Source organism: Anabas testudineus, chromosome 18 (assembly GCF_900324465.2).
Source record: "Anabas testudineus chromosome 18, fAnaTes1.2, whole genome shotgun sequence".
NCBI lineage: Eukaryota > Metazoa > Chordata > Actinopteri > Anabantiformes > Anabantidae > Anabas > Anabas testudineus.
The window spans coordinates 22,333,489-22,356,437 of NC_046627.1; the positions used below are offsets into that span (position 1 = coordinate 22,333,489).

At 39.9% G+C, this 22,949-nt stretch overlaps 4 protein-coding genes across 4 annotated transcripts; 1 reads left to right on the forward strand and 3 right to left on the reverse strand.

Moving 5' to 3' along the window:
* Positions 1-179: 179 nt before the first annotated feature.
* On the reverse strand, positions 180-1,595 carry nop10 (NOP10 ribonucleoprotein homolog (yeast)). Its single transcript, XM_026353113.1, has 2 exons — positions 1,403-1,595; positions 180-688 (listed from the first exon to the last, which is right to left on the reverse strand). The coding sequence occupies exons 1-2, from the start codon at positions 1,454-1,456 to the stop codon at positions 548-550; spliced, it is 195 nt and encodes a 64-aa protein (XP_026208898.1). The 5' UTR covers positions 1,457-1,595; the 3' UTR covers positions 180-547.
* An 803-nt stretch (positions 1,596-2,398) lies between these two features.
* LOC113157619 lies at positions 2,399-7,762 on the forward strand. Its single transcript, XM_026353207.1, has 8 exons — positions 2,399-2,444; positions 2,958-3,707; positions 3,799-3,920; positions 4,208-4,377; positions 4,512-4,643; positions 4,908-5,003; positions 5,109-5,171; positions 5,355-7,762. The coding sequence occupies exons 2-8, from the start codon at positions 2,986-2,988 to the stop codon at positions 7,557-7,559; spliced, it is 3,510 nt and encodes a 1,169-aa protein (XP_026208992.1). The 5' UTR covers positions 2,399-2,444; positions 2,958-2,985; the 3' UTR covers positions 7,560-7,762.
* Positions 7,763-7,819: 57 nt separating this feature from the next.
* lpcat4 (lysophosphatidylcholine acyltransferase 4) lies at positions 7,820-16,416 on the reverse strand. Its single transcript, XM_026353596.2, has 13 exons — positions 16,007-16,416; positions 14,413-14,776; positions 13,082-13,194; positions 12,733-12,793; positions 12,393-12,451; positions 11,463-11,497; positions 10,858-10,912; positions 10,458-10,540; positions 9,755-9,886; positions 9,296-9,452; positions 9,068-9,160; positions 8,794-8,929; positions 7,820-8,432 (listed from the first exon to the last, which is right to left on the reverse strand). The coding sequence occupies exons 1-13, from the start codon at positions 16,082-16,084 to the stop codon at positions 8,254-8,256; spliced, it is 1,545 nt and encodes a 514-aa protein (XP_026209381.1). The 5' UTR covers positions 16,085-16,416; the 3' UTR covers positions 7,820-8,253.
* Positions 16,417-17,276: 860 nt separating this feature from the next.
* Positions 17,277-22,893, reverse strand: emc4 (ER membrane protein complex subunit 4). The gene is made up of 6 exons (XM_026353513.1): positions 22,764-22,893; positions 21,663-21,813; positions 20,518-20,629; positions 19,758-19,911; positions 19,451-19,611; positions 17,277-18,128 (listed from the first exon to the last, which is right to left on the reverse strand). Exons 2-6 carry the CDS (start codon positions 21,770-21,772, stop codon positions 18,093-18,095), a joined length of 573 nt encoding a protein of 190 aa, XP_026209298.1. The 5' UTR covers positions 21,773-21,813; positions 22,764-22,893; the 3' UTR covers positions 17,277-18,092.
* Positions 22,894-22,949: the final 56 nt, after the last annotated feature.

Below are 22,949 nucleotides of genomic sequence, written 5' to 3' on the forward strand. Positions count from 1 at the left end.
TACGGCAACTTTGTTATGTTTAAAATATTGCTGTTGAGTTGAAACTGGATGTTTATAAACGGCTTTATAGTGTATATTAGTCTAAAAGCTTTGGATGCAGTTTTCTGCATACTTAATTAATAAGAATATATTTGCATATATAAATACTGTATCAGCTTTGGAAGACACAACAAAAGCCATTTTTAGCAGTATGTAAATCATGAGAATTTTATTCATTTTGTCTCTTTCATCACATTTCGGTTTTCAAAATATAACACAAGACTTTCCCCCATTATATCATAAAAACCATATCACACACAAAAAGAGAAAAGAATACAACCATCAACCAAACACTTATTTAGTACTGAATCAAAATTATACCAATGTCAAATGATTGTGAACAACTTACAATATGTAAAACAAGATCCTTATCATTACAATTGATCCAACATGTGAACAGTCTGTTAAATCTGAGCCAGTAGATTTCTTGTCGTGTTGTTTACAGTTCATCTTCGCCGTAATCCCTCCATTCATCTCTGCCTGCCTTGGCTCCTTGTCCTCCACTCTCTCACAGAACAGGTCTGGGCTGCTGGGTTAGCAAAATGCCGAAACGTTTCTTCAATATTACTCGATGTCTAGAAAACTTGTCGTCTGGCGAAAAGCGGGCCGGGTGGGCCGAGCTGGTCGGCTGTCCATCTGGATTCACCTTCTGTTGGTAACAAATAAGAGCAAGTTAAGACCTCAATGATCCTGTAGGAGAGAAATTCACTTGTTACAGTAACAGGGTAAAATTGGCTGATTTCAGTGCTGGGAGGGATGAATAAAGAACAACTTAGATTCTTCCTCAGTTCTTTCTATTCCTGAAATCCCTCAACAACAAATGTGACTGAATTCCTGCTTTGTAGTTTTAAATTATACAACATAATAATAAATGGTCGAAAATATGGTGTATTTTAGTAAAAAGTAATTAGAATACATATACGTGTCAATAAAAGCGTTAAAATACATTTAACAGAATAAAGAACAAATAAACTAGACCTTAAAGGAAATACTGAAAATAAAAAAACAGAAAATACAGCTTTGGAGACTAAGAGTTGCATCCTTCTCTTTGTTGAGATAATAAACATCATTAAAACCATGTGAAACAAACAGCATACAAACTAAAACTAACTTGGATTCTGACTATTTATGGATAATGTGAAATGTGAATGTGTGTAATACTTATAACAGCAAAAAGTCACAAATAATAAAGAGAAAAACGAGCTCGTTGTATTTCTTCGTATCGATAATTTTAAGTTACACTCCTCTGGTAACGAAGTTAAAATGTATTGTATTGAAAATATATACTAAGTTACAGAGAACAACATAATATGTGGAAGATGTAAACACCAGTTAACTTTAGCTAATGCTCCGTTAGCATTACCTTCAGAGTATAAACCCTGTCCCCGTTCTCGTTCAGATGATACTGCAGAAACATCGCGATGAAAACGTGTCTCGTCGATTTAAAAAAGGAATATACAGATCAAAGATGTTGAATTGAATAAAGAACAAGTCTTTGCAGGTTTCTTCTTTTCAACTCCACGTGTGGAGAAGCGTCTCCTAACCCGGATAACAGAGCGGATATCCGGTTGAGAAGTTTAGAAAAAAAAGCGCTCGGCATGCTGGGAAATTGAGTTTCCAGGGGTGCAACTTAACGCCAAAGTCTTACAGGGAATTTACAAGCAGATCCCCATCTAAGGAAAATGCCCCTGAGCTTCAAGCTTTATTCTTGACCTTGAGAATAACTTGTCCACTTGATTGCAGCTTCAACTATATCTCATGCTGATTATTATTAAATGACTTACGGAGGTTATCATAGGATGTATTCCATGCATCCATCCATTTTCTTAGCCACTTGTCCACTGAAGGGTCACAGCAGTGTTGGAGCCTATCCCATAGCTGCTGTGTACACCCTGGACAGGTTGCCAGTCCATCGCAGGCCACACATACAGAGACAGACAAGACAAATTGGGCCACAAATTTCATTTGCTTAATTCAATTTGTTAAATATAATGTTGATTAATTTGACAGCAACATCTATATGTCAACCTCCAGGTTTAATTTTGTGGCAAAATATATTACAACACAATTATTTAAAATGTTTAGTTTAATTCCTCTGTACCTTTTGTATAATTCTATGATCCGTAGCAAATAGTTCTCTCAGTAGGTATGACATATTGATAACCTTTTGAATCAGTGAATTCAGTGAATGATAGTAAAACATGAAACAAGTATTGTAAAAATAACATTTGAAAGCTATAAATCACTATGAAACTGTAGTTTGTGACTTTTACAAACTTGGAATGTTTATATGAGCAGATCTTTAAGTCATAGATAAACAAAATCAATCAGAATTGAGGTTTATTTTCAAAACACAACACATGCAAACTAATAGTATTGGTTGAAGACAATTTTCTGCAAGAAAGGTAAGCTTGATAACTGTTTGATGGTTTGTTATTTACATTTTCATTTGTTATTAAAACTGTAGCTGAAAAACAAATATTGTTCAAGTTAACCATAATTTATCACTGAAGGTGCACAGACATATTGAAATAGTTTTCATGACTAGGTACCAAAGGTTTGCTCAATAGCGAATTTTATGATTTTACAAACGAGAGTGCTGTAATACTGAAACAATGTACTGTTAGCAGTTAGTGGCCTTATAACTTGAGGGCCACGGTTCATAATCTGCCAACACAGCTTTATAATTTTGTGTGCAAAGACAACTGTGTGTCTCTGTGTTTTCAGCTGTGTTGTTCAGTAAAAAGACACATTTCAAAATGCAAAAATCAAGAAATATGACACTGTACCATGTATAAAACAGGGATATGTGCCCGATTATTCCAGATTCAAATTATTTGTTATTTTACCATAGAATGATTTTAAAGGGTATAAACAAACAATACATGAACATGTCTTATTCCCACTTTCCTCTGCAGTTACAAGCGAGACAAACAGAGATAAAGGATGGATCCCGTTCCAGTTTCTCCACCTGAAATCCTTTTTAGTGACAGAGAAGAGCCTGACGACTCTCTCGCAAGATACCTGCCCTTTTTTCATTCTCCATATCATCACCAGCCTTTTTCTGATTACACGTGTCCTTCACAAGGAGAACTAGGTCTGGGTGAATTATCAGAAATAAGAACTGGGCAGTTTTGTCAATCAAAGCTTTCACCTCCCGGAGTGAATGAACCCGTGCCGCTGAGACCTGTCACAGTTGCTGAAATGCTCCGCAGGTTACCCAACTGTGAAGAAAGAACAAATATGCAGTGGACAGCATGGACACAAAGAGCCTCCAACGTAAACAATCACTTTCTACAGCATCTGGCACCAAGCCTGACAATCGGCACAGCTCAGGAGAGTCCCTATGGCTTAGATTTCCCACCAGGTGTTTGTCCCTCTCAGCGCCACCACCAGGTTTTATCACCAGGTGCCAGAGTCCACCCTGAATTTCAACCAGTTTTACAGAAGCTCATATTGACCCCATGTTCACCACCAGACTCCTGCTGCCTTGCTATGAGCCCAGTCTCCTCCACGCCCAACTCCAGCTGTAGTTTCAGCCCCTACATGTTGGTCCCATGCAGCCTATTTTCACCTTCCTATTCTTTCTTCGTCCTGTCTGAGGATCGTCCAAGCTGGTGCACGTGTCCACAGGTCGAACCTGTCCATCTGGCCTGCAGTCCAGGACTGTAAGGAACATACAGCATCATGATGTGATTTATGGTCCGCTTCATATTCACAAATCCTGATCGTAATACTGTATCAAATGTCTGACCTCAGGTTGTCAAGGAATTCAGTGCAGAAGTTAAGTCTAACGCCAAAGTCTGCAGCGTCAGAGAAAGAAAAGGATGAAGAGAAGTCAGAAGATCAGAGGTCAGAGATTTGTGTACAAGGACAAACAGGTGAGATGACCACAGACAAAGTTTTAGCCATTTTAGGAGGAGAAATGCCTCAAGGGTCTTTCCGACACCATGCTTTTAGTCAAGTACTTGAAAATTCATTTGAGTATTTTCTTTGTGCTTCTTCACACTGCATTACCTTATTTAAAAAGCTTTCAATACTAGTTACTTTACAAGTTAAACATTTTCTGAACAAAAAGAAGTTTGGGCAGAATGTTGAGATTTTAGGAAAACTGCATGATTAAAGAAAAGTAAACTGATTTATTGGCTTTCATCTTTTTTCCTCACAGTTGAGCAGAAAAGTGAAACACCTGACCTGCACCAACAAGCAAACAAAACAGACAATAAAACTACAAAATCCAGGATTTCTCCTGGTCTTCTGCTCTCTTTGGATGAGGAAACGCTGGCAGAACGCGCCTTTGAGGAATACATGATGATCATGGACTCTCTCTTTCCCAAGGTCCACTGCGGTTTATAATATATTGTAGAAAAAAGTTTAAGGAGTTACTGTAGATTGCGTAAAATTACTCATCTAAACTCAAAAGAACTTATCTGACACCGTCACCTAAAGATACCCTTTCTGACTCTGCTCAGATCCAAGACAGCCACAAAGAGACTGAGAAGGAGGAAGATGAGGGAGAAGAGGACGAGAAGCTGGAGATCGAAAATGGCTCATTTCTAGAGTATCTCGACAAACTCTGCAGTGACGTGGACTTTGTCAGAACTGTACGTTATCACAGCCATCGGTTTAATAAATAATGTGAATGTTGATCACACTAATGTTCATAAGGATCAGTCCAAAAAAAAAAAAAAAAAAAAAAAAAAGTAAATGGAGAGCACAAGTCTTGTTTTTTCTATTTGATACAGTTTGCTGATTATAAGGTTTCTAAACTTTTACTTGTAATAGAGTACTTTTTCTGGTACGTAAGGGGGAAAAACCCCTTATGACAGTGGAGGTTTCCTGTCCCTGTGCTTATCTCTTTCTCTCAGGTGGAGACGACCCTGAATATAGACTACTTGGATTCCCTCCTCAGCACAGACCCAGAGCCCCTCGACCTTCTTGCACTGGAAAAACAAGACCAACAGGTAACTGAAAAAAACTTTTCCTGCACAAAGACCAGCTGCATTTTTTAAAATTAAATATAATATTTAATTGCGATTCTTTTTCTGTTTCCATTTCCAATTTTACAGGTAATACTGCAGGAGCAACCACATCAATCATCTGCAGACTCCAGAGATCCTGATGCGTCTCCGGTGCGTTTCCAAGTAGTTGTCTTATTAGCTTTGTAACTTTGAGCTTTACCTCAATGGGTTTTACAGTCAGCTCCACAATCACATGGCTATATAAAGGAAGCATACCAGAGGACATTATTCTGTTGCCCTAGACAACAGGAACAATTAATTTAGAGCACATCTGTTTTTAATCTTGGTTTACAGGTCCTACAGGAGCGGTCACATCCACCTTTGGCTGACACCGACAGATCTGTTGGTGCAAAAACATCTCTGACAACTGCATTTGTCGAGGAGAGAGATCAGTCGTCAATTTCAGGTTGTGCAAGCACACAGCCTGACCCCGAGTCAAACCATGATAGTCAAAATGCACCTCAGAGTTCATGGAACAGGGGTTCAGTGGAAAGTTGGTGCAGCTGTTCCTCCGTCCTGCCCGCAGAGGAAACACTGCCTGCTTATGCCGCACCAGAGTACCACAACCCTGTTAATGTGTTGACTACCGTCCCTCTGTTAAAGGACCATAGTTCCACTTCTGTGCTCCCCTCCCCAGACAGTTTTCTTAATTTTGAATTTGAGGGAAGTGACTTGAATGCATTGGAAGCCATATTAGCCTGCAACATTGATCTAAATGTGTCAGAAGAAGATACTTTAGCATCTCTCTCACATCTTGTAGACATGCAGACAGAGCAGCCACATGAGAACCCAAAGGCTCCTGCACCTCGTTTCAGAGCAGACCTGTTGACTCTCAGCCCATCCCAGTCAGCTGAGCCTCCAGTTTCGAGTGTCCTGCCTCAATCATCAGCGAGGACAAGGAAGCCTGAGAAACATCGTAAACACAAAAACATAAAACCCAAATCCTCCTGCCTTGATGATAAATCTCTTTCAGTCAAAGACAAACATCGTTGCACAGCTAATGTGCCAACTAATACACCTTCTGTGGCAGAGTCCTGTACAAGTTCCTGTGATCGCCGTGTTCATGGCAAACTACCAGATTTCGTGCCGGACAAACAGATGTTAGAGGCAACAATGAGACGGCAAGTTTCTCAAGAATTAACATCCTCTGGCAAGTCCTCTGAATTAGGAACAAGAGAGCGGGGTAGAATGGACAGAAAATGTCTGAAAAAAGTGGTGAAAGCTCCTAGAACTGCAAGACCAGAGCCACTTGAAAAGATGAAGGATAAGAAAGAAGAGGATGAGCTATTTAAGGAAAGAACCAATGTAGTCAATATGACACAGGGTCAGAGACGGTCAGGGCAGACTAAAAAGGACGAAGCAATAAAAAACAGTGAATGCATCAAAGAAGGAGCAGAGAACAGGAAACCAAAACACAAGCGTGTTAAGAAAACAGTCAAATTCACTACAGAGAAGGAAAAAGTAACTTCTGAAAAGCCAAAAAGAAAGTCCTCGGGAGAAAGGAAGGTCTGTATAAGAGAGGGGAGGAATATTCAAGAAGGAAGCCGAGGAACAGAAACAGCAACTACAGTCAAGCAATTTTCAGAGGTGGACAAGCAGAGACTCGAGGCAGAGGAACAGCGTGTGGCCGATAACACACTGAAACTGTCTCTTTTAATTAAAACACCACAAGAGAAGAAAGCATCACGTAAGGGGATGGCAAAACGTGAAGAGGGGATTCAAATGTCCACTATTGTCAGAAGAAGAACCAAGAGCCAAACCGGAGAGGTTACTGCCTCCAAAGATGCAGGGAGTCTCAAACACTCCAAGATGGAGAGAAGTGAGATCAAGTCCTCACCTCATAGAGAAATCCTGGACACACTAGATGTAAATGTGAAGGAAAATGCTATTAAACATCCCGTTTCAAGTTTAATTAATAAAGGCAGGAGACGTGAGAATAGTAAGAAGGCCAATAACACAAAGAAAGATTTAACTGCACGCATCATCAAGGACGCAGTTTCTGAAAGCTGCAGGTCCACCTCTCAGTCTGAATCTTCCCTGCAGGACACAAACACCACTGGAACAGCCGATCAAGGCGGACAGAAAGCAGCACCAAATAAGATAAATAAGTCTAAGTGTCCCATCTCAAGCATGAAGTTTTCTTTGAAAACCAGCAAGAAAACCCCCAGATTGCCCCCACGTCCAGAGACTCTCCAGAGAGAGCGTGAAACAGCAGCACAAAGTGGAGCTGTAGAGAGTCGACGTGAATTAGAAACCTGTGACGCTCACAATTCAAAATCATTTACTCATAAGCAAAAGGTGACAATAAGGCAGTTAACAGAAGCACCAGCTGAAAGCGAAGAAATAAAAGAGCATACAAGGCCTATGTTAAGTCCAACAAAAAGGGTTCATCAAGAGCATGAGGCTTCACAAACAATGGTACATGCACCAGAGAAGTCAGGGAACCAAACGCAGATGCCAAGTCCGACCAAAAGAGCAAAGTTCAAGAGCATACATTAGACACCCACAAGGCTGAGGATTAAATTATCCTGAATCCATAAAGGTTGACTAGACCAGAAATTTGCAAATAGTGAAAAACAAATACAAAACAAAAATGAACACGGCATGCAGAGAGGAATCCAAAAGAAAGTTTCCACAGTAGAAAGATTGTATCTGGTAAATCCAAAAGGTGAAGTCACAACAGAAACTGAAGAAAAAGCAAAGGCAAGAAAAAAAAAAAAAAAAAAAAAAACACATCCAAACTACTACTTAAAGTCACCGTTTAATTTATTGTTAAATTATCACAAAAAGTAAGAATGTATATAAAATAAACTTTTTGAATTGAGTGTTGAGCTCCTTTTGCACGAACCACTGGCCCTTTAAAAAACAGTTTATATACATAAGGAATTTCTATAAATAACACATTTCAGGGCTCAAAGGACAAACATGAACTATTTTAACAGTACCTGTGAACAAGAGTACAGAATACAAAAAAACAGAAACACACTAACCGTTTTCAAACATCAGCTTCGAAACATCAGAAAGCCACCGTAGCATGTGAGAAGCTCATGGCTAAATGGTTTAACACATGATTAGCAAGTCTTTAAAACAAACAAAACCACACACGCTTTAAAACACAATCCTTCATCTGTAGTTCTTCTGCAAAACAAACGCACTGTAAAAAGTCCAACTTTGATTCCATCTTTTAAAACTCTTATTTATACTTCTTGTCATAGTGGAGGGATCCGTTGCTGTTGTGCACAGTGTTTCCATTGTTGTTCACAGTCTTCCCATCGATGAAGGACTGCAGAGAGCCCACTTCTTTGGGCTGCAGATATTCATTCACTACTCTCTGATAGGTCGGGTGGGTCGTCAGCACTCGCAGCAGATTGTCTGTGGAAACGAGATGCAAGCAGGATTTGAGCGTTTTGACCATGTCTACACTTCACACCACTGTAGTTCTCCCAGCAGAGAGAATGGTCCAGATAATGGGGAAACTAACTAAATCTGACAGAAGAACAGTAACTTTGGAGAAGTAAGTATTAGCAGAAAAAAGTGTCATTTTAATAACGCAGAACTATTTTTAACAGATTATATTTTTGCATAATTTTACAATTAAACCATAGAAGCCAACACAATTTCACTAGTAACAAGACGTGCTACTTTTATAAAAGTAGTAATGTGAAGAGATACCGTCAAATCAAAAGGTCTTTGCATGAATTGTGTGTTTAAAGTATTCATGCTACCGACTCACCTTCAGTAATCTGGCCTTGACTGGAGGCTTCAGCGTAAAGCTGATCAATGTTGCGCTGAGGAAAACCCAGCAACGCCCCCATGAGGTCTGACAGCTTCTGTGCATTCAGACTGCCTTCGCCTCCATTGTCAAATAGCTGGAATAGATAAAATACACTGAATAAATAAACTAGCTGGACTGGAGTAAACAAACTGCATGGAAACAAATTTCATTCAACAGATGATACCCTGAGTCGGGGGCAACATCAACAACATAAATAGTCAACAGTACTTACATTGAAAGCAGTGTGAAAGAGTGATTTGAAGCTAAAAAATCCTGATATGGTGGCAACGCTCAAACAGACCTGTCTCAGGTCCACAGTCTCATCCTGAGGGAAGGAAAAAAAGTGTTACACGTTTGGTGTGAGAGGTATTTCACTTCAGGTGAAAAAGCCACCCGATCAGACCACAGGTGAGAAGGCCTCTGGTGGAGACAAATATCTGGCTCATATTTTAACATTTACCTTGGAGAAGAGGCTGCAGACAGTGACAGCCGTCTCTGTATCATTCAGTCCGAGAATAGAGGAAAGCTGCTCCGCACTGACCATTGACTCCTGGGGTCCTGACTGACACCTGTCAATCATTCGTTCCAAAGCTGCTTCCACTTCTGATGGTTTCAGCCTGAGAGAGAAAAGACGACTGACTTTGTGTCCCATTTTCATACGGATGCTTCAGGTAATCCAACCCTTTCACTTATATTTACATTACAACAGTGTTGAGATTGATATTGTGTTATACCTTGTGTTGTTCCTTGTTATCTACCCACAATAACCCACACTGACAAAGGAAAAACTCATTTTCAAAAGGTTTTGCTAAATTTTCTTTGGATGTTAAAGTTAATTGACAATGTCAAGTGAGTACTTTTTAAAGCTACAGTAGGCAGTAACGAGACCAAATATTAACAAAAGGAGGTCCTCTCTTACCCGTTTTTGTACAGTAGTGAGAGTGTTTCTCTGGGAGGTGACTCCAACTCCACTGGGAGAGAGAGGCCGCCCAGTTTGCTGACAGGAATTCTACCCTCCATCACATAGTCTGTAGCTGGGACTCCAAGAGCCCTGAAACACAAGCAATTAATACTTATTACACTAAAAGCAGTGTATTCGCACCAGCCTATCTACATTTCAAAGCTTTTAACCCCCAGCATCCCATCACCAGGGACACGGAAACTCAGCAAATCTAGCCAACCATTTTAATAATGAATGTGTTTGAGCCATTTCTTAAGGATAACATCAAAATTAGCTTGTTCTAGCTTCTCAAAATGTAGATTTTCACAAGTGGAAATCACTGTTCACAACCTGTGCATATACATGCATCTCCAAAGTGCACAGCAGAACCCCTTTATTCAGATTTAGTTACTGGTGCATTACTTCCACTGACATGGTGGGTTGAGCGAAGGAATCACAACCCGTCGTGGTTATTTACAATCGTATTTTGAGCTGTGCATTTTAAAACCAGTTGTAAACCGGGTCAATGCATTTGGGTTTTAGATCCTTTGACCAGACATTTATAATCTTCACAGAGATTTGTTAAAGCTACTGTGTTGGATTACATTGGATCGTACAGGTGTATATAATAAAAGTGGCCAATGAGTTTATAATACAATGAAGTGTATAATCTGCTGCTTACTTGGCCATGAGTTTCTGAACATTGTCTGCATACAGGTTGGGATCATCCTTTTCCTCCTGGGAAGGGTTGTAAACTGGCAGGAACTGTAGCAAAAAAAACAAAAACAAACCATTGTCACAACAAAGTCACACAGAAAGGCAGAACAAGGTTTACAGGTTTTATATTAAATGCAGTTTAAATATCCCAGAGAAAACGGCAAAACATAATATACCATGTGTTCAGGTCTGATGTCCCACCACACCTACCATTTACTTCACCCGTTTCTACACTGACTGAACATGCCGAGTGCACTTCACTAGAGGTGCACTCTATCCTATCACAGAACAGTTTGATTTATTTTTTTATAGTGACCAAAACCTGAAGTTTATTATGACATCATCTGAATTAAATGAACTCTTACCTCAATAGTCATGTTGGAGTAGAGCTGTGAAGTGGTGTGCCACACTGCCTCAGTCCTGATGAATAGAGTCAGCATTATATTTATTTAATATATACAGAGAAATTATCCCCATGTATAAATGCTAATCATGAGAACAGTGTGACTTGCATTATGTATGTTATTAAAGCCAGTATGTCATTTGTTTATTCAAGAAGACTGTCCAACCATATATAAAAATCCTGCAGTGAAATCAAGTTAAACTGTCATCACACTATGTTCGGACTTTTCACAAGAAAATGTTTTCAGCAGCAATAATTATGATGCAACAGCTATGTTCTTTTCCCCTTCCACACAAAATGCCTATAACCTGAAACACTACCATTATATTTACTTATCATTTAAATACTTTTTAGGATAATAAATCAAGTTACTGAGCAGACAGTTATTGAGAGAGCCGAGTTCAAAGTCCTGGAAGCTGTTCAAATTATTGTCCATGTTTACGCAACCTCCTCCCTACATAGAAATCCAGAGATTTTACAATAGCTATGTAGTGCAAATGTCATCAGTGATGACCAAAACACATTTATGCGTCGTGTTTTTTTTTTTTTTTGCATGGAGGCACTCACCAGCTCGTTCCTCTATATGTCCAGCGAACAGTATCCTGGGGAAAGTAATATAGGAAAATCAAACTGCAGATAATACGACAGACTGAGTGGAGAGTATTTTTATAGCAGGTGTAATTCTAGTCTTATTCCCCTCTTTACACACTATAACAGGAACTAGTATGCAAACACTGGCCTTGTGAAAACATTCCAGTATGTTCAGATACATGACTATAACCTAATAATATGCAGTATAGAGCACATACTGATCTTACCAGAAGAATATCCCCTCACCTCACACTCTCCCACATCAGACTGCTCTGCCAAATTATTTAAACTCCTTTTCCTTTGATGTCACATATGTAGTAGCACTTAAGCAGTGGAGACGTATGGGGCAAGTTTCTGTTTCTAATTTCAGGTACAATGCTTGCCATTATGACGAAAGTTATATTTTGACTTCTTTCATAGGTTGAGTTAGCAAATATATTCCTAATTAGCATTAATGTTTGTTTCCTTATTGCTTCATTGCTTGGGAAGAATTTGAATGCAAAACTTCCAATGAGTAATGTTTAGAACGTAACATGTAATATAGTGGTATTAAACTGCTCAGTGTAGTAGCCACTTAGCAGTTTAATACCTCTAAAATTATATCTATTACACAAAGGTATGTCTTATTTTGTCTGGGGTGAGGATAGCTTTCTATAAATTAATAACCAGTGACAACAAAAAAAGATTTTCTCTGATTAAATGAATACACACCCTTTATTTGTTTACAACCACAAAAGACATAACCTAAAATATAGCTAGTGTTCAGTGAAGTATTGTGTTTCCCTAAGATACTGAAATCAATCCTAGTCTTAACCAAAGTTTATTCCATCGTTAATCACCCTGGATTAAAAAAAGCATCTTACTTGATTATTATCATATGATGCTACAGTCTAGCATCCCACTTACCAGTTTGTTGGGGTAACGCAACAGAACAGGCTGGACAGGGACTCCAGCAAGGAAGGCACCTGATGACGGCGAGGTGAGGCGAGGCGAAAAAAAAAAAAAAAAAAAAAAAAGGTTAGACATGAAGGAATGAAAAATGAACATGCACAAGACAGTAAATCATCCAGTAACAATAGATTCAGCTGTAACACCCATTCCCTCTCATGCAAATCTCTCAAACTACAAGTCCATACATCAGGAAAAACAAGACGGAACTGATTCTCTAGATGGGGTTAACACATGTTCATTAATTCTTTGCAGGAATGTGTAGAAAGACTGTATTTTACCCACTGTTAGTACTTACCAGGCTTAAATTTGATGAGTGCCTGACCATTAGTTGTAGTTCCCTCAGGAAACATCAGCATCTAGCCAAGAATGTAAGGATAATTAAGAACGGCAGTGGCATCTTAAGCCCTTTGCACATTCAGCAGGTTCATTTATGAGATAACATTAATTGCCTCTTACAATCAGTTAAATGACAGTGTATCTTTAGGCCTGTCTAGCACCTTGTGCTCTTACCTAATAAGTGTGCATAAGAACTGACAATGTCAATACTGATTATAAATCCAATAAGAAAGTATAACAATGTATTGTTCACCTCTTGTTAAAAGAAGTGTTGAGAGAGTTGAGTAACGAAGGATAAAATCTCTCACCTGAGGCCAGTAGCCATTAGAGGTCAGTCTCTCTGTGAGCTGGGACACTGCCCTTTTCCTCGACTCTGGATCCTTCCGGCTCACCAGCACTGACTGGTTGAAATCAAGCAGCGCTGAGAAGCAAAAAAAACAATATCAGAACCAGAAGGGAGGAAGTCGAGAACAAGAAGGCCAACACAGGGCATATCAGAGCAGCCTGAGCAGATTAGAAGCCATAAGACTTAATCACTTGTTTATCTTTGAGCTTCCTTGCATATTTTTTGTTTTGCTCTCCATCTCTCTAATCCAAATATTATTCTTGGTTGTTCCAACACATCGAAAACTTGATATCCCCTTAAATACTAATCACACTGTACTGTGCCTGCTACAAAAGCACAGAAAAATTATTCCAGCAGAGATTTAAACCAAATATGGTAAAAGATTATGTCATCCAGGCACACTGAAACCTGGAAACCAGGATAAACAACAGTGACGTGAACAAATGACTCAATTCTGCCTAGAGCTGGCAGAACTATGTTTTGGCAGATCGAACACAGTTTTGTCTCCACAGTGTGATTTTTGATTACATTGTTGCTACGGCTTTTCTGAAAACTCACTGCTTCTCATGTCAAACCAGGCAGTGATGCAGACACAGGGAAAGGACGAGAACGAAAAGATGAAACCAGGTACAGTTTTAATCCTGCAGCCTATAGATTTATGCAAACTTTTACTGTATGTTGTCAAAACATACTGCCCACACATGTTATGCAAATGTTAGCATTGAACATGCTCAGAAATGTTTTTCCTGTCATTTACTGTAGTCCATCTAGCACAGCAGTGTGAGAGTGGTCACACTTAACAGATGTGCAGCAATCATTTACTATGTGCACCGCCGTACAAAGTGGACAGTGTATACACACTGGCCCATTAGGGTTCAGGTTCTGGACAAGCAGTTAGTCCACACAGCGAGCACTAAGAAAGAAAACCAGTAGGTAAACATAGCAGGAGAGATGCAGATTTGCAGCATTTCTGCATGTTGTGCATATCTGCTTGTTAAGTGACAACGCACTGATCGATGAAATTGCTCATTATTCACTTTCTGCTGCTTAACTATTGTGTCAGGAATACTGTGATATCTACCTACAGTTTAAGTGAAGCTATGTGGGGCGGCTAGGAATCAGGAAGGTGTGTGCTGGGCGAGTTGAATACCAGCTCCTCCAGTTCACGGCTCAAAACATCTATGGACACTGAACCCTAATGTGCTCGTGGTAAACATGTGAAACAACCAATGACTAAATGACAAATGGCTCAATATAGAATCTAACATGAAGGATCCTGTAGGGTTGTCTCACCTCCTATGACTGGCAGGCTGACGTTCTCTGATCGCGACACCACTGTTGGCAGATGGGTCGGACACAGCACGAGCATGTCCAGAAAACTGCTGTGGGGAGCAACCACCAGCACTGGTGCCTCCTTCAGGTTTGCCCTGCGACCTTTGACCTTCACCCACAGGAAACCAAGTGAGAAGAAGACGGCACGGCTCAGAAGCCAGATGATCGGGTGGAAGAACCAACTCCGCCAACCTGTGATGGGCCGAGAGCGCTGCTCCTTAGACAGACCAACCAGTCGCAATGGAGCAAGAGGCCACATGACGAGGAAGAACAAGGCCGCCAGGATCACGCGTAAAGGGACGAGGACGCTGCCCAAGATGATGCCCTAAGGACGATGAGAATAAAATTAGAATATCATGTAGGTCTGCACTGCTACAATGTACAATCACAAATATTTTAATATCTACACAACGAACAAATCTGGCTTTTCTATAACGTCTTATTCGGCATGCAGAGCAATAATTAGTGCCATTCAATACATTTTACTTTATCTTGGTATGAAAATGTGCTATTCTAAGAACATTAAAAATAATAGCTAGAAGCAACTATAAGGAATTTTCATTAACATCAATTAACTCTATGTTTACAAGATTATGTGCATATTAAAAGGAAGCTTCAACCATCAAACATTCCCTTAAAAGTAGTTGCAAATCATCTGATGTAAATGGACAGAAAACTACAATGTTTTGTCCACCAGCTAACTGATGAATCCAATAATAGTTAGATTAAAATGTGTAAAGAGTTTTGATCTACATTTTAAAGCCACCAGTCAGTGCACTTGACATCCATTTCCGCTTTTCTATGCGCGGGTTGATTCATCTGGACTCAAGTGTAATCACAGAAAAAAAACAATCCTATTAACATAATCATAACAATTTCATCCTAACGCCAAGCACGACTAATGCATCTGTCACTATTGGGCAACTCTGTGGTAATGTTGTAATTACCTGGGATGCCTTTCTCTGCGTGAAACATTTATGACTCATCTGTTTTGCTTAAGCACCACAGACAGAAAAAAAACTGTTAAAGAGCCTTTGTTCTCCGGTGAGCAGCATTAAAAGCTGATCTTTAAAAAGAGATCGCATTCTAGCAATTAATCTGATGATTATTTAATCAGTAGATCTAATCTTTTTTGTATTATTTAGTCTATAATGTGAAAAATAAAAAAAGGTCACAATGTCCTAGATCCCCAATATGTGAATCTGACAAACTTAAGACAAGTCAATGTCTGAATGTTGTCTTACAAAAACTAATAAAGCTGATGGACTCATTGATTAGAGCAGCGCTGCTTAGGTTTATGGACTGATCAAGTGAAGCACATGTGGAGATGGTGAGTCTCAAAGACAGGATCAACTCGTGCAGGTTCAATTAAACTGTCTGATGAGCTCCAGGTGCTGCAGTCTGGGACCAGAGGAAGCTCAGGACCTCTCTAATGCAGCCTGTGTAACCTCTCTGCTGACTGCCTCAAACACAGAGAGCTCAAAGAGACATTACTCCTTGTTTTACATTAGTGGTTTCTAAGAGTAAAACAGTGAGAGGTCAAAGGGACATTTACCCTGATCCTCTGGGCTCGGCTCATCTTCACCTCATGAAAGAACGGATGCGTTGCTGGGTGACGGTCACAGCTCTCCATGGAGACACTTAAACTCCGACAGACCGGTTTTAAGTCAAACAAAAGTAGGTTAAAACGAGAAAAAAGAAGCTGAAGTCGCTTATTGTGGAAGAATACACTTTTTAAAAGTGAGGGAGGGTTAAGCTGCTCCCGGGTGTTGACGGCTCCTGACTCTCTGGAAAGTTTTTCGCCAGTTTAAAACAATAATAATAATAAAAGAAAACTGAGCTGAAACTAACTGGAAAAATAAAAAAAAACACTACACAAATAACAGCAACGAGCTAAAACAATAAAAGAGAGGACTAAAGGCGTCTTCCCTCCGCACGGGGACGGACTGTCTCACTGATGAAGACGCTGCGTCTGGTCCTTGTAGCGTCAGCTCACCTGCCCCGCCCCCTTCACACGTCAGCCCCGCCCACTGAAGGTAGACCAGGTCCTGAGAACAAGAGGTGCAGGAGTCACCTGGGGATGGGACAACCACATGTATACAAATACAAAATAAATAAAAAAAAGACTTTTTAATGTCAGATGTATCCCAGCCATAATAGGAGTTCACTTACACATTCACATTTCTACATGTTTTGGGATGCCAATCAAGCCCTGTCATCATCATAGATACCTGTCTATGCCTGATCACCCACCACTAGCAAAAGCTGCACATGCTTTCTGCCACTTGCCGCTCAGGTTTAACCTCTGCCCTACCTCGCTGCTATTGTTCTGTGCACAGGGTGTTGCTACTGATACCAGTACAATCTCCTCCTATGTAGGAAGGCAAACACACACGCAGGAGGGGTTCGTTAACATGCCAAAGAAAGAGAAAATAAGAAAGGGTTGGAGCGAGACAAGGTCCAGATAATTACAGTTGCGGGAATTTAGCAGGTTTCACCTACTTTTTCCTTCATGACTATGTATTAAACAAAACAAAGTCACGGTGGAAAAAGTAGGTGAAACTGTTTTTGTAATAACTGGCTGAACCGCATTTGGCAGCAAGAACCTGAAACAAGTGATTCCTGTTGCTTTGGATTAGTCCTGCACCATAGGGTTATGTCATGAAATGTAATGGGTGTGTTCAATAAGAACCTGAAAGATTATGGCTGCTTGTGGTTTATCAGCTCAGGAACATCATGTTTGTTTTTATTGGTGAGGTGGTAAAGATCAGATCACTCTTCATGAGCAATTTGTGCAGAAAACCAGAAAATTGGAAACAGTTCACTTGTGTTTTCATGTCACTGTATATCATTTATTATGACTTTTGTATGAACAAGTTATCATCTTATATCGGTTGACATCAGAAATCTAAATACCAGATCTTTTTCATTCAGCGCATTTATTGACACAGCTGAAAAAATCCAACATTAACCAATAAGGGTTTTTCCATAGAACCTTCTCATAAAGCAAATCAGTATAAATTAAACAGACCTATAAATTAAACAGGTTAGAGAGTGCTGCTGGTTAGCATGCAGAAATCATGTTGAAATGAAGTGTTTCACTACAAAACAATAAAAGAAGATGAAGAATGAAAAAAAAAAGAAGATAAAACTAAATTTTCAGTAATTATAGATACAAAATGTTCTGTTAATAATGACGTCTGCCCCTCAAAAACTAGATATAATTCTGTATTATGTAGAATAACTTCATAAATAATCTCCTATTGTGAGCCTTTGCATGTGTTAGAAATTTCATATGGAAAGAAAATTACAGTAGTTCAACAGTCAACGTGACGACTCAGGCTCGGAAATCTTCATCAGAATATGAAATGAATGGGGAATAGCAGAGGTCTACACATGAGGCAGAGCAGCATGCTGAATTAATGTAAGGTTAATGTTTCTGTCAAAAAAGGCAAACAATATGCGGTAAAAAGCTGCAGTGCACAGCCTGCTTCCAGCGGACTACGTGTTCTGTCGCTGTAGAGGCTGAACCTGTGTGAGACAGAAGCAGCTGGACAGGCGGCTGTGTGGCGCGAGTGGAGAATGAACAAGATACAACATCTGGGAATATCGGAATCCTTTATATGCGAGGTCCATCTTCTTCACAACACCATCCCTCCGCCCATCATCTCCATCCTCTGTTGAGAAGACAAAATGGTTCAGTTAGTCCAGTGTTTGTTTGGCACTATCAAATTGGTCACAGTCATTTGCTGTGATGTGAAAACATGCTGAATTATCTACATCCATCACCTTTTAATAAATCATGTACAGAATATCTAAAGTACTACTCATGTGTAACAGTGTTAATATTCTGAGGCTGAAGCTTCTGAAGAGTCTTAAACATCAATATTTGTATTTGGCTACAGTAGCTGTGACTAAGACCTGAAACAAACATCACCTCTGCTGACGTCATAAAGATTATTACTCCTTTATAACATAAATCATTACATCAAAACATCAACCCCCAGGTTCCATGTTGTTGTCTACAACTGCATCGAGTAGCATTTTGTGAGGCTACAGTAGATACTTGTATTCTTTGGCGTCGAACTGGAGCTAAATCGTCACCAAATTCAAGCTGAGATTTAAACATGACGATGTCAAATTCTCTTTCTAGAGCAAGTGTCCGCTTGGTGTTAGTGTAGAAACATGGGAGTGCAGAACTGCTGCCTCCGTGAAAGGGGACCTGCTCCCTGTGTAGATATAAACTAAGGAGATAACACACTAATGGAAAGATAATTATGAATACTGGGACTATTTGATTCCATTTTTGTTCATCTTACACACAGCACCTTTAAAAACATACAAATTCTAAAATCACCATAACAGTTTTCAATTTAAAAATGAAAGTGTTTACACAACTATAAATTAACATTCAATTCCAAAATGAGAGTACTCTACCCTCTACTGGCCTCAAACTGTACAACACGAGAGACACTGCCTCGATTTCTGACGACCAAAGTCAGTTAATGTCACACAAAACTGAAAATTTTGGTTTGTTTACAGATACCGAATGGACGTGAACAGATCAGCTGATTTTACAGCCCAGGGTGAAAAATGAGACACATACAGACTACCTAATAGATAGAGGGGTTGAAATCACAGCCACAAATGCATTTTCCAAGTGTTGTTTAGTAAAATCCAAAGTCTGATATAATTTATAAGAATTCCAGCTGTTAGCGTGTTTTGTGGTTTAACAACTAAAACATTCGACTAAATGATGAGGTGATGGAAAGTTTATAGCTCCACATAAATACACTGGAAGTGTCTGGAACACGAACAGGCTTGTCGATGGCAGACTTGCAAGTGCTCATTTGTCTCGCAGACTGTCCACATGATAAAATTCTTCTTCTAGGTTGCTAGAGTTCAACATTTTTCCATGACCTCTTGCTGGTATCTGAGTAGTCAAAGTGTTATAAAGAAACTACAGACACTTTGCTATTAAACAGATCATATTGTTTACCTGCGGAGGTTCTATGAAAGCCAACCAATCTGACGAGTGTGTTGGGAGCAGTCCCATTGACTGACACTTGTAGATGGCCAATGCTGAGCCCAGGAGGTTACCGATCAGGTAGACGAGGCCCTGAAGCCACTGCTGACTGGAGCTCTCCAACAGCTTGAAGGCTGAGACACAACAGGACAAAAGGCACAGGGAAAGACGACTTGATGTCAGGTGTTTATTGTCTGCGACGGTCTCTGATCACTTTAAATTGTGTTCAGCCATCTCCAGGACATTAAGAACACATGCAATCACAAGACTGGACACTCACTGGCAGACATGGACATGAGCGCCTGTATGGGCCTCCACGCCATCATGCAGACCATCATGATGGGGAAGATGGAGATGGTGTTGCCCGACATGTACATGATGAACAGGTTCATGGGGATCTGCTTCAGGGGCCCGAGGGCAACGTCCCAGCAACGCTGTACAACAGAGAAACAGAGAAAGAGGTCGATGATCTGCAGCAAACTAGAGTTACTGTCACAAATCAAGCATTCATCACGTACTACACCCTGCATTGATTATGAACAGCAGGAACACCAGAAATGATCTTTAAAACTCTGTCATGTGGTGATTCATGAGGCACCTGTCTGAAACTAATGTCGACTAATTCAACATTCTCCATAAAGTTGACGATATTCAGATTGTGTTCAAACTGTTGTGCAGTGGTGTTGATTCTACTAGATCCGTCATTTTGGAAGCTGCAAGCTCCTGTGCTAATGGATTGTTTTTGTTAAACTGTTGCTAGATGTTGCTTTGTTTTTGTCCATATACCATGTTACAATATTATCACATAACTATAAATCACAGCACCTGTTTTCAATATTAGTTTTTCACTCATGTCTTTTTGTTACTGAGTAAAAGGTCAAATCATCTGAATATTAATTCAAAGGCAGCTTAAGCTAAACCTAACCAAACTCCACTAGGAAATCACAATCCTAATCGGTGTTGGAAGCATCGCCAATAAAACAGGCTGAAACACAAACAACATCAGCATCTGTGACTGTATCTGTAACTGCTGTCCTCACCTTCTCCACCAGGTTCTTATCTGTCTCCTGGATGCTGGTGTCGGGGACAGGTTTCTCAGAGTAGCCGATGGGGTAAACAACATCTCCCTGACCGCCCTGCCGGTCACGACTCCTGCAGCGCAGAAATAACAAAATGAGACTGAGTGAACCTTTTATTTCCTATTACTAACTAAACCAAAAGACCTTTCATGTGTTTTGTCCTTTTAAAATATGGAGAAGAGGTCAAGTCAGTCACAAAACGGTACAGGAGCCGATGCACTCTGAGGAGTTGAAAGCTCTGTCCGTAGAAGTTTGAACTTAAATGGAACCTGTTGTTTGGGACACTTCTAATTATGGATTAATATATCCAGTTATGTCAGTTCTTCAAAACTACTTGAGAAGTGGATTAGCAGGTTTTTTCTCTGCCTAGGACCCAGTGATGAAAAATAAAGATTAAAAAAGAAAGAGTAAGAGAAATTAGAAAAAATGAGGAGCGATTGAAACAAAAGTGTTGAACAAATTCACGTGACTCCACCACAACTGCTTGTCCATTAATCTGTTGGTGAATCAACCAAATTCAGAATAAGTACAGACAGACGAGAACCTGGAAACTGGTGAAAGTAAGATAAGAATGATCTGCCTGTGTAGCCTACAACTCTTAGCCCTGCTCCCATTAATGGTGGGGACTTTACTGTAGGTTAATTAGCTTAAAATTACACATTCCTTTCTATGTAAAATTGTGTTCTCACTCATTCAGTACTCTCTCTATTTTAAACTCACTCGATGCTTGCACAAATACATCACAACCATCTGACTTCACATGAGTATAAACCTACTAAATTCCAAAACTCAAGTTCTCAGTACTTGTAACGACTTGTTTTAGAAATTCTACATTCAATAGATGATAGTAGAGACAGTGAGGAGAGAGGGAGAGAGACGTAAAGACCACACAAAAAAGATCCCAAGCAAGAGTCGAATGAAGATGTTTGTGATTGTTCATATAGTCCTTAGACAGCCAGGTCTGAGAGATACCCACAGATTGTCACAGCTAGAAGGTGTTCTGTGGATTTCCAGGTTGGACAGTGAGGGTGTAAACAGAGGCTCAATAGTTTATACTGTTTTAATAAATTGTTGGAAGTATTTGGATCTAGTCCGTTTGTGTTTACCTGCTGCTGCCCATACTGAGCTCCAGAGCCCACTTCATCCTCCGGGCCCCGCTGCCTCCTCTGGTCGACAGAGCTCCTCCTCCTCCTCCTTGTCCCCCGGGAGATGCCATGGCAACTGACTGCACTGCTGGACCACAGAGACTAAAAGCACCTACAGAGATAAAAAGACAGGATGACAGCAATCAGATGATTCTTCACTCTTCATTTTGCTCTCAAAAGGTTCCTTGAAATGTTCGTCCCAGGGCTCAACAGCCACATTAAACCACTTCGATATGTAGATGCATCTTTTTCTCCATTTTCCTCAAACTAAAACTGAGCTTTCCTGAAGACTTAAACACAAATCCAGTATGTATGCACGTTCTCTACTGCCCTTTATGTTACTGGTCTAACTGTGCAACTGACTATATGCTTTTATTATTATTTATCTATTTATTTCCTCTAGGTGTTGCAGGTCCATGTGGTTTATTACTCTGACAGATACCCTCTGTGTGTACAAACATATTTTAATGCACTCGCGATTTCATTTTGTCCATATTAAGTTTGACCTAAATAATTTTATGTTTTGTATGATGTTTAGCACTAAGAGGAATTCATACCCAGGTCCATATAATTAAACAACAAATAAATAACAATACAATAGTGGTGTTTGTTGGAAATGTTTATTTGTTTTGTCACTGCATTTAAGAGCGATATAACTATACTTTAGTTTATCCGTTATATTCTTCAGTGACTTAACATAATATTGAAAATAATATTAGAGCATGTGATCAGTAATAATGAGCTTCCTACCATTAGCACCACAACCAGTTTCCCCTTATTTGATGCTATATGTGTTGTTAACTGTATTAGTGACTCTCACCTGGTCAAACAACAACACATGTTGATCATAAACAGTAACGATCTGGATATCTGGATGTAATAATGAGGTTTTATCTGTTGTATCAGGACAATTCAAAGAGAAAACCTGAAGATTCAAACGACTGCACACGGCGCAGAGCAGCAGGGAGTCACGATCACTGGACGTCGCTGCCGTTGAGCCGTCCAAACACATAGATTGATAAATAATTAGGCAAACACGCCATAGTTTATTATCAAGCTTACCTTACGATAGCATCCAAAGCTGTGATATCGGCTTTATTTGAAGGTCTTTCTGATTAATAAGCGAAGATTTCCGTGTTGCGGCGACAAACAGGTCGACACCTCGTCACTCGCTGATCCCAGGGCCCGCAATGATGACGCAGTTACGTTGCTGTCGCGACTCGTGCGTCACGGGCGCCCTCTAGCGGC